The sequence below is a fragment of the Mandrillus leucophaeus genome, unplaced genomic scaffold (assembly GCF_000951045.1).
Source record: "Mandrillus leucophaeus isolate KB7577 unplaced genomic scaffold, Mleu.le_1.0 Scaffold1231, whole genome shotgun sequence".
Taxonomy (NCBI): domain Eukaryota; kingdom Metazoa; phylum Chordata; class Mammalia; order Primates; family Cercopithecidae; genus Mandrillus; species Mandrillus leucophaeus.
The window spans coordinates 142105-154127 of NW_012100666.1; the positions used below are offsets into that span (position 1 = coordinate 142105).

At 40.8% G+C, this 12023-nt stretch overlaps 1 protein-coding gene across 7 annotated transcripts in view; it reads left to right on the forward strand.

Moving 5' to 3' along the window:
* ST3GAL6 (ST3 beta-galactoside alpha-2,3-sialyltransferase 6) overlaps positions 1–12023 on the forward strand; it is a 57525-nt gene that overhangs the window by 42753 nt on the left and 2749 nt on the right. For 5 of the 7 annotated variants that reach the window (XM_011971625.1, XM_011971623.1, XM_011971627.1 and 2 more), the window contains 4 exons: positions 4185–4280; positions 7239–7425; positions 7528–7665; positions 11325–11477. In XM_011971625.1, coding sequence (XP_011827015.1) covers positions 4185–4280; positions 7239–7425; positions 7528–7665; positions 11325–11477 — 574 coding nt within the window. Of the gene's footprint in view, positions 1–1927; positions 2977–4184; positions 4281–7238; positions 7426–7527; positions 7666–11324; positions 11478–12023 lie in introns of those variants that run through there. The other 2 variants (XM_011971628.1, XM_011971626.1) reach the window with 2 other exon arrangements.

The following is a 12023-nucleotide window of genomic DNA, read 5'->3' on the forward strand; positions in this document are numbered from 1 at the left end:
CAGTGACATGGCACATGTATATGACAGATGGTGGCTACTCTTACCGTGATGCTCTTTGGGCCATGCATTATCTAGGGCTTGATGACCATCTGTATCTCAGTGTGATAGAGTGGAACTTCTGTGAGCACTAAGATCTAAGCTATCAGTTCATTGTTGAGCAATGTTATAGAACTGACCGCGTCTAAGACTGAGCTGTGACAATCCCATTACTGGGTATGTACCCAAAAGATTATAAATCATTATACTATAAAGACACATGCACACATATGTTTATTATAGCACTATTCACAATAGCAAAGACTTGGAACCAACCCAAATGCCCATCAATGACAGACTGAATAAAGAAAATGCGGCACATAGACAACATGGAATGTTATGCAGCCATAAAAAAGAATGAGTTCATGTCCTTTGCAGGGACATGAATGAAGCTGGAAACCATCATTCTCAGCCAACTAACACAAGAACAGAAAACCAAACACTGCCTGTTCTCACTCATAAGTGGGAGGTGAACAATGAGAACACATGTACACAGGGAGGGAAATAGCACACAGTGGGGCCTGTCGTGGGGTTGGGGACTAGGGGAGGGATAGCATTAGGAGAAATACCTAATGTAGATGACGTGTTGATGGGTGCAGCAAACCACCATGGCATGTGTATACTTATGTAACAAACCTGCACGTTCTGCACATGTATCCCCGAACTTAAAGTATATATATATAAAAAAATAGACTGAGCTGAGTAACCTTTCCGAGGTCAACTTTAGAGATTTGGCTTGTGGATCAGGAGTCTTTTGTAAGGATAGGAGCCCTGGTGGTATGCTGGTGGCTTGTTGACCTTTGCCCCTGCATGTTCTGTGTAGTTGGAGTCAGGTAGCCTAGTGTCAGACTGGGAACTCCAGGCCAGCATGGATGCAGGGAGGCACCTGGGCTCAGGGCAAGGCAGCCCCTTGTCTTGACAGAAGATTGGCCTACAGCCTTCATCAGAGGGAGAGGATTAGACTAGATACCATCTATAGATATTCACCCTCTACTCCTACGCAGGTTATCTCATGGGAACAGTTGTTATTTCGATCCTGTCTGTTCTTAGCCATGCCTTCCCCAGTGCCCAGCCTTGCTTAGCATTCCTAGTGGAGATGGAGCCAGCTTTAGGAGGTGTAGCCTCTGATCTGAATTGAACTAACCCTGAGGTTACGGAAAGGGCAAGCAAGCTGAGAGCGTGAGAATTGCCCCCTGCTATGGCGCATTCATGGGATGATTTGGGGAGGATAATGGCAATAATACCCTGAGAGGAAAGGGTTTTGAATATTCAGCAGCTCCCATCTCAGCCATACTACATGGCCCCACAGCAGAGAGCCTTTGATAAAGTTGGCTTTCTAGAGTAGGGATTGAGGTCAAACTTGCTTGTAAAAGCATCTAGAGTTATGTTACTTTCTTATTTAGAAACAGAGAGCCCAGGACCATAAGGCTTCCGCCTGCTGGACAGCAAGGACCTCCAGCAGCCTCTCAGCTGTTTCCCAGTCACTTTCAGAAGCAAGGCTGCTATAGCTAATTGATGTATGAAAGATGTAATTGCAGCCATTGATAGGGAAAATATCAGCAATATGATGCACTTGGAAGCTCAGAAAAAAATCAAAGGCTACACAGACAACATGACTGTCACACTAGCCAGATCTGAATATAAAATCTAGTCTCTTCTGGTGACGGAGGAAAGGAAGTGTCATCCATACAAGATGAATTTACACTCTGAACCCCAGGAGGTCCTGCACATAGGGAGTGCCTGCAATCCAAATACCATGCTCTTTACTGCCTCTCTTGCTTCCAGCACTTTCCCTGGGGTCATCCAAACCAGTGCAGCAACCCGGCTGGCCTCTCTTCTTCTGAAAACATCTCCAACTTTAACAACACCTTGAGATAACATACTGCTGGTTTTTCAAAAACTGCTGCCAGCAGGGAGGAGGCCAATGGCATGCCCATAGCTCATGTTCAGCCTCCAAGTGGCCTCATCATCAACGAAGAATCTGAAATTTACAAGATGCTTCAGGAGAAACAGGAGTTGAACGAACTCCTGAAACAGTCCACCTCTTTCCTGATTTTGCAGGAAATCCTGAAGTCTGAGATAAAAAGGCATCTCAGCAACCCTCATGATTCAGAAGTATTAAGATTCCTGACCCTGAAGTGGCTGCGTCAATTGGAAATGCTCAGAATGTGCCCGTGTGTGACAAATGCGGTCCTGGCATTGTAGGCGTGTTTGTAAAGCTGTGGAGACCATCATCCCCTCCCTGAATGTTACGTGTGCACTGATTGTGGCATTCACCCAAAAGAGAAGGGCTTTTTTTTTTTTTTCTTTTCTCCATCGAATCTACTGGGAAGAGCATGCCCAGGAGCAAGTCACACCACCTGAGGGTATGATGTGGTCATCATATTCCCCAAGTGATTCAGCAGACCCGCACTGACCACTGTTCTCCAGCCAGCCTCTGCTGCAGCTTGTTCTCTAAATGTTCTGGCCTTGTCTCTTGAAAGTTCTGTACTTACCTTTTTTTTCCCCCTTACCTTGGTTTTATCCCTGCTTATTGAACCTTGAGTCCCCTGTCTTGGTTAACTGACTCACCCTGACTATGTGGTGCTCGCCCACTTTTACAATGAATGGCAAACTGTTTTTGTTCGGCGTCCCCTTGCTGGCAACACTATGTACCTTCCTCCCCTCAGTTCTTCTTTGCTGCAAATGGACATCAGCCACATTTGAACCAAGTCAAATATAATATGTCTGACATTGATTTCATTTTTGCTCAATCTGTAGACTCCCAGAAAAAAGAAATAAAAAAATGAAAACAAAGAGAATTTAAATGAACAAACAGACCCTTCTGGAACCCACTGTGACATGAGATGTGTCCACAGTGCAAGGTTTCAGGCACACACTGAAGGAGCATCTGCTGGATAGTCCTCCCCGCCCCCAAGTCCTTACCAACCTGTGCCACTGGTGCTTATTTTTCTTGACTGATTAGGTAGACACTGATTTACGCATGACTCTTTAATATTTGAGAGCCTAGAGCTTCCAATTAAAATATGCTAAAAGTATTTTTTTAATGTTAGAGTGTTCAACCTTATAATCAGATAAACTGTACTACTCAAAAAAAGGTAAATTTAATGAATATAGGAGTGTGTACACCATTTCCTGTTTACCTGATAAAGCCAATGCTTGGCTCTTTTAAACAGTTTCTGAATTCTTGCATTCTCCATGTTTCCGTGTTCCACAGTGTTTGTACAGTTTTGCTACTCACTATTTCCTAAAAGCCTTAAGGTCTTGAGTTCATCTGGTCTGCCGATTTCATGGGTCTTAGGGAAACTGTGTTCTCTTTAGACTCTCCATGCCATGAGGACCCTGGAAGGACAGCCTCAACAACTTTCCCTTCTGTAGTTTTGTTCCTAGAGGGCAAGGACACAGTCTATTTTGTCATTTCTCCAGGCCTGCCTGGGTGGGGGTAAGAGCTGGGAGACAGATGGACCAGCAACATGGAGTTCCCCTTTGTGTTCTACTTTAAAGCTCTTTGCCAGGAACACTGCATGAACTTTTAGTTTGTATTAGTTAAGCTCCAAGGACCAGTCCATGTTGGGGAAATTGAAGTGAGCATGGGCAGGGTACACAAAACTGCACTTTTCTCACCAGATTCCAAACTGTCCATCCACATTTATGCAGCAGAGAGCCAGAGGTAGTATATTCGAGGAGTGGGTGATGCTGGCAAAAAATGTAGACCCACATAATGTAAAACACACATGCAGAGTCCTATATGGAGGGGTGTTTCAGTCTCAAGTTCTGGATCCACATGCTAGTTCCACTTTGGAGTATGACTTTAAAATGTTACATAATAGATTTCTGAACCTCCTTCTTCATTTGTATAATGGGAATATCAGGCTGACTTATCTCAGTAGGTGGCTATGAGAATCAAATGAGAGAACGTGTATGGGCTGATACTAGTTGCGTACAATGATATGCTCTTCCTGTAGAATGTTACTCATTGAATCTTGTATCTTTTTAATACAGCTCTAGACTTCTAAGTCGCGGTTGGTTCTTTTTCTACTTGCGCAACAAGTGGAATGTGGCACTGGGTTTCTGACAGTGCGCGTGGATTCTTGGAACCAGTTTTGTAAAAGATGGCTCAATCTCTCACTTGTCCATCTGTCCAACAGCATACCCTGTAAAAAGTGTGTGGTGGTTGGTAATGGAGGAGTTTTGAAGAATAAGACATTAGGAGAAAAAATCGACTCCTATGATGTAATAATAAGGTAAATATATTTTCTATTTGCTACCCTAGAATTGTTTCCAAAGAATATGGTTTCTTACCTTAATACAGCTGTGTTTTAAAAGGAAGGGGAGATGTTTCCATTTGTTAGTGTATTTTATTGCACAACCTTCTCTCTTGGTTGTTGGCTAGAGTTAGGCCTAGATTTCAGGCTACTCGTTTAGCAAATATTTGTTAAGTTTCCTCAGTATGCCAGCATGCTTCTAGCCACAGGAGAGATAGCAGTGGATAAGAGCAATGTTTGTGCTCCCTGTGGAGGGAAGAAAACGAGTAATTAAATATATAAAAATTATGAATGCCATACATAATTTAAAAAGGATATAATAGAGAATCTTTGAATGGCTCCTTTGTAATGAGTGACCACTTTGAGAAAGAGACATCTAAGCAGGGCCCAAGTGACCACGGAGCAATAGCCATACGAAGATGACGGTAGAGCAGTCCAGGCAGAAAGGATGTTTGCTGCAGGGCCTCAGGAGGAGATGATGCTGAGTTTGAGAGGAGCAGCACAAAAACCCAGTGAGGCTGGAAAGTAGCAGGCACGCGGAGAGTGGTGCAATCGGAAGCTGAAGCGGTGAGCAAAGATCAGGCTGCAGAGGACTTTGTAAGCTAGGATTAGAAACTTGGTTTTAAGTACGACAGGAAGCTTTTTAAGGGTTTTAAGCAAGAGAACAATGCAATCTGGTCATCTCTTAAATATTCTGGCTGTGGCATGGACAATGGAAGGTGAGGGACAAGGGTGGAAATGAAGAGGCCAATTAGGTTGCTGCATTCGGGTATAATATGATGGTGGCTTGGGGCAGGATTGTCATAGGAGAGGAAGAGATGTGGACTGACTGCAGATGTGATTTAGACATAGAGTTTTCAGGATTTGTTGTGGTATTAGATGTGAAGAGTAATGAGAATAAAGAAATCAAGGATGCCTCCTACTCTGTTTTCAGCTTAGGAGATTGACTGGAGAGTGGTATCATTAAGTTGGGGAAGACTGGTATAGGAGCAGGTTTAGAGGAAAACCATGATATGAACATGTTAGATTTGAGATGCTTATTAGATTTGCAGTGGGTAAGTTGAGTAGGCAGTTGGATAAACAGGTTAAAATCTTGATGGCGTGTGGCCTATAAGCTGTATTTAAACCACGGACTGGGTGAGATTTCTCAAGGAGAGACTGAGAGAGAGAGTGAGGACTGAGCCTTGGAGAACTCAAAGTATAGAAGTTGAGCAAAGAAAAAGGAATGTGTAAAGGAGATGAAGAGGATCCACCAGTGAGGTAAGAAGAAAATCAGGAGAAAGTGATCACAGAAGCCAAGAGAGCAAAGTGTTTCAGGACAGAAGGAGTGACCAACTGTGTCCCAGTGCTGGTGAGAGGTCATGCAAGATAAGGACAGAGTGGTGACCATTGGACTGGTGACCTGAAGCTCATTGACACTCCTGACAAAAGCAGGCTTTGAGGCATGATGTGGCAGGAAGTTCGGCTGGAATAGGTTGAAGAGGGAATGCAGAGAATGCACACCTGAATGTACAGATGAAGATGTAGAGAAACCAATGTAGTCCAAAAACTTCGCTTCAAAGAGGAGTTGAGAAATCAGATGGCAGTTAGAGATGGTTATGCAGTCAGGGGAGATTTTTTTTGCTTCTTTTGAAAAGATTGGAGGCTCTATAGCATATTGGTTAACTGGTGGAAATGAGAAAGAGATTGGTCTGGTAAAAGAGAGGGGAGGGGGTTCAGAATACAAGTGTAGTTAATGTTTTCTAATGGAAAGGAGAGCCAGAATTGTGGTTACAACTACCAAGAGTCCCTCTGATGTAGTGAGGGGAAAATACGGCCCTTTCTATCTTTATTTTTTTAGTGAAAGGTTGAGATAAGGTCATCATCTGGGGGGGGCGGGGTGTGTGTGTGTTAGGAGTAGCTGTGAATAGTTTAAAGAATGGCAAAGTTAGCATACTGAGGCAAAAATTAGGATGGTTTGGCAGTATTGGGGGTTTTGTGGGCTTACAAGCTGCCTAGGGTTTCTGCATGGTGAAGTCACCTTATTTTCTGTTTACTATCCGTTTTGAGGAAGCTGTGATAATTTACCTACAAAACAATTTTAGAGCAATCACAGGTTTCTCTACCCATAATTGTCTAAATCTGATAATTTAGAGCCACAGGAAGCCCTTACAGGAAAATGCCATGGGTACAATATTTTGAAAGTCATCTCAAGTGTTATTAAGTCTGTTCGTCTTATATTACATAGAGTCAGTGGCAAAGGGCAAAACAGTATTTATCCTCCTTGGGGACACTGTTTTGGAAACAGCATTTCTTTTTTTATAGCATTCCTTCATAATGTGTACATAAATAGTGCATGTCCAACCTTGGCTTTCAGCATACACAAACTCAACAGTAGATCCTTTGTGGTTCTTTAGTTTACTCTAGCAATAGACATTCATTTGGTTGTGCTTGAATGTAATATAGCAAATTTATATTGTTAACTTTATTTCAGAGTACAACAATTTTGATGGGTCTTTAAACCAACTGAAATGTGATTCTTCTTACCTGTTAGTCACACACATCCATGTGCTATATGACTGTGTGGCTTTGAGCAAGTAATTTTCTCTCCAGGGGTTTGTCCTCCAAGGTCTCTTTCAACTCTGGTATCCTGGGGCTCTGTGTTCCCATTTTTTAAATTTAGTCTTCAGTTCCCCTGGAGGGAAGACTGAATTATCACTGGCTCCACAATTAATTTTCAAATACAAATGAGTATTTCTGCCTTTGATCAACCAATGATTTAATGAAAAGGAATGATCTTCTTGGGCATTATGTGTGAAAGATTGATCTGTTGCTTTGTGGCTTCAGAGTGCAGGATAAAGGCTGATGTTTGTCCAACTCTGAAACCTCTGAGAACTGTGATGGAAATGGCACATACTGCACTTGGTCTACATATCTTGTATGTTTTACTATCCACAGAATGAATAATGGTCCTGTTTTAGGACACGAAGAAGAAGTTGGGAGAAGGACAACCTTCCGACTTTTTTATCCAGAATCTGTTTTTTCAGATCCCATTCACAATGACCCTAATACGACAGTGATTCTCACTGCTTTTAAGCCACATGATTTAAGGTGGCTGTTGGAATTGTTGATGGGTGACAAAATAGTAAGTAGGCAAAATTGTTCTGCCTTCAGATTACCTGTAGTGCTTTTTTTCCTTAAAAAACAGTCAGCCACACTGTTCTATTCTCTATATTCTTACTTTCAGAACACTAATGGTTTTTGGAAGAAACCAGCCTTAAACCTGATTTATAAACCTTATCAAATCCGAATATTAGATCCTTTCATTATCAGAACAGCAGCTTATGAACTGCTTCATTTTCCAAAAGTGTTTCCCAAAAATCAGGTATGTATTTATCTCTGCATGGTTTCAAACTACAGATCTGGCTGAGGTAGGATAGAGGGTCCTGGGAACTCTCAAAAAAAAAAAAAAATCATCTCATGAGATGATTTCTGAGGGTCCTCTCTGAGTTAGTGAAAGTAGTTATCTGTGGATATTATCTTTATGTTTTTCATTTATGTTGCAAGGAAATATAATTTTAAGTTGGGTTTTTTCCTGCCCTTGTAGGGCCTTCCTGGGGTCTCTTTGCGCATGCTCAAACAGTTTTTCTTTCATAACTCTGTCCTCAGTGTTCTGCAGTGAGGAGAGTCTGACTGGGTGGGCTGACGGGCAGGCTTGTGCTCAGAGTAGCTGGCCTGGCTTCAGGACAAGTGCATGGCTTTGCAAGCTGAAAAGAACTGTCTGAGATGCTCTGATAGAAATATCACAGGAAAGTCAGAGGAAAGGTGAGGAAGGGCAATAAAGTAGTCCAGAAACATTTCTGTGGTCAGAGGAAATGTTGGCACTGGATTCTCAAGAAATGGCAGTTACAGCCATATTGAAAGAGTTCTTGAAACTTCAAATTGAAATCTCATTGACTTTCACTCTTGTTTGCCTACTTTCCCTAGAAAACAATACTCTAGACCCATACGGTGGCAGATACATTTTTCCCTGGAAGCTTGAGTAACTGTATAACATGATACCTTGGTTGAAATGAATTTTTTCCCCCTTTTTAAAGTAGGGAAAAATCCAAAGAAATAAATATATATCATGTATTTTCATGATGTATATTTAGCATGATAAAAATCGTGATTAAGAAATTCAAAAGTGTTATATGCTGAAAACAAATAAGTTAGTGTTGCACACTGAAAATAATATTAAAAATCAAAAAGGAAGTCACCATTCTTTTCTCTTCCCTCTGTAACCCATGTAATCTCTCAAGCTTTTCTACCTTTTATGTGCTTCCAGACTATTTGCTATGCATTCATAAACACACACCCTTTTTGTTTGTTCAGTATAATTATGATTATAACATAGGTATTGTTATTTTCTTTTTTCCCTTTATTTAACTCTTCCCCTATTTATAGACACTCAGATATATCCAACATTTTCTTCTCTTTAAATAATGTAGTAGTACATGTGTTTATAGGGGTTTTCTGCCCATTTGTCGCATTTCTGTAGGATAGACTGCTGGAAGTGGAATGCTCAAGTCAAAAAGCATCCGTGTTTTGATTTTAAAGCTGACTTCCTAGTAATTTTGAGGGTAAAGGACAGCTTCTGAATGTGTGTTTTGTGACTTTTCAGTTCCTATCTTTCTAAGTGAAGTATGATCAGGTGCATCTCTTGCTTCTTCATTTTAGGTAATATCTTTAATTCCAAAAGCACAGGAAGACCCTGAACATACTTAGTGATAACATTAGAACGAACTGTAGCTATATCAAAGTCCCAGTAGGACATGGTGTCCCAGAAACCAAATGCGGTATTTCAAGAGAAGTCAGCCATATCGGATGCTGTCCAGAGGTTGAGCGTAAATAATAAACCCTGGTTTTAGAAACGTGGAGGTCATGTTGGTGATATATATTGACAACAAGAAAGAAGGAAAAAGCCTGCTTGAATTCGGTTGAAGAGAACCTGGGACATGAGCAAGCAGCAACAAATCTTTAGTGGACTTTTTGCTAGAACAAGGATCAGAGAAACGAAGCAGTAGTTGGAAGATGATACAGGATTGAAGAAGCGTGTTTTGTTCTTTTTTGGTCTGTGTATATGCTGAAGGGAGCGGTTCAGCAGAAAGAAACACTGATGATGGGAGAAAGTAGATGATAAGTACAGAAGTAAAAGTGTTGAGAAGTGATATGGGATAAAATATAGACTAGTGAAAAGTTGCTGAAGTTACGTCTCATCCATTATAGGAGAATAAGCACTGCAAATGTGAGTAAAGATACAGGTAACATGGTAGATTTGGAGTTGGGATGATGACGTCACTCTTTTGACTGCTTTTGTTTCCTTAAAAAATTAGAGATTAAATAGTCAAATTAGGAAGGAGAGTAGGGCTGTTGGAGGATACAAAGTTATAAATTCTCATCTTGGAGAGTAGGAATGGAAATTTACTAGTCAAACGTAACTGGATTGCTGGGCATACTTAATGCCTGTTGGGTCATAAGCATATTTTTCTGCTGCCCTATTCTGTTGCTGGGGTGTGGGTACAGGTTGACTGCAGTGCTTATTCCTCTTCTAAGAGTTTTGTCAGGCGGTAATATAGGTTCTGTGAGTGATGGCTGCAGAAGAGCTGGTCTACATAAAGGAGTGGTTATAAAGACGGATGAAGGACTCTTTTTTTTTTTTCTGAGACGGAGTCTCGCTCTGTCGCCCAGGCTGGAGTGCGGTGGCGCGATCTCGGCTCACTGCAAGCTCCGCCTCCCGGGTTCCCGCCATTCTCCTGCCTCAGCCCCCCGAGTAGCTGGGACTACAGGCGCTGGGACTACAGGCGCTGCCACCACGCCCGGCTGATTTTTTGTATTCTTAGTAGAGACGGGGTTTCACCGTGTTAGCCAGGATGGTCTCGATCTCCTGGCCTTGTGATCCGCCCGCCTCGGCCTCCCAAAGTGCTGGGATTACAGGCGTGAGTCACCGCGCCCGGCCGAAGGACTCTTAAGATGTGAAGAAAGGAAGTAGAAGACATGAAAAGGGGCAAGGAGAAGGAAAAAGTAATGGGATCACTGAGGCTGAATGACTCCTAGGTTACAGTGGTACACAGGATAAAGAAAAGTTTATGCTGAAGGCAGTTAACACTTTCAGACAAGTTTGCCTCCTGGAGTTGATTTGATTTGATTGTGCTTCTTCGATTTTTTTTTCTTTTCCTTAAAATCATACTAAGTCATATGTAATTTCAATGGGAACTATAAGAAACACTTTTTTGAAAGCGTTATATAAAAAGCTTACGATATATCTTATTTTTTGCTTTGAAGCCCATCTCAGTGAAAATTACAATTTCTGGAAGCCAAGACCCTCTTGTCAAATATCTGTCAGACTGGTTTTCAAGATATATGTAAGACAAGGAAAGAGGATGCTTGGTTTTTTTTCTAAAAAACTAATGGTGCAGTTGAGATTGTGATATTGCTATGTATGCATTTGGAATATTTATTTTCTAGTCGGATACTATTACAATTTGTCATTGAAGTGCTTGATTAGCCTTTCCCTAGAGTTAAATGGTGAGTATAAAATACAGCTATTCGAAGGCGAATTTATAGGAAGTCTTTTATCATGATTCCATCCATTTGCAAATTAAGCTGTCCTTAAAATTCATACATGTTCAAAATTCCCAGGCTTTGCTTTTGCTGTAAGAAGCCTGACTCATCATGTTTTTGTATTTTTTAAAACAATACAGCAACATTCTTTTCCTTAAGCCTCACAGTATTCTTTCATTTGATAGTTGTCCTCTGGGCTAATACCGCAACTATATTTTATTTTAAAGACTTCCTAAGATTTCAGTCACAGTTTATATATTTTTTAGAGTTAAGGTATATATGCATACTCTTTGGGGCTTGAGCCTTATATGAGAGCTTAATTATTTTTCTCCTTATTAAATGTTTAGAAATCCCTGTTTTATATGATTCGGCCAACTAAATATGCTTTGCAAACAAGTAGCTCCTTTTGCTTAAAAATTTTTTTTTCATTCCTTCCCCCAGAAACCTAAACACCCAACAACAGGAATTATTGCCATCACATTGGCATTTTACATATGTCACGAAGTTCACCTAGCTGGTTTTAAATACAACTTTTCTGACCTCAAGAGTCCTTTGCACTACTATGGGAATGCCACCATGTCTTTGATGAATAAGGTAATATACTTTAGGTAATATACATACGCTTTGGACTAATCCTTGAGGGATGGAAATCCCAAATTTTCTCTTCTCACACTCATTACTGAGCGACCAGGTTTTGAGTGGTTGAGGGCTTGATGGGGATTACAGGGCTACCAAGGGCTGCAACTAGAACTCATGTACAGGATCATTTTACTACAGCATCAAATCCCAATTTATGGGCCTCATGGTTATTGCCAAGTGTCATCAAATCCATATAAGTACAGAACCTTACTTTAGATATTCTATCATATTTGCACTATGGAAATTCAGCCAACCTGCTATGTTTGAGATATTACAAATTCACCTTGCATTGCTATGTTTAATTATTCTCAGTTGTTTATAAGTAGACAAGATGATCTAGAATATTTTAACCCTACAAGAGAATCTTCATGGTCAAAAAGGTTACAAACCTTCATACTGGATCACACTTCTCTTGAATAGGGATTAATAGTGAGGATTTGTATTTTGTTTGTTTTTTTAACAATTTCGCTTTAATTTTTTTTTTTTTTTTTTTTTTTTTTT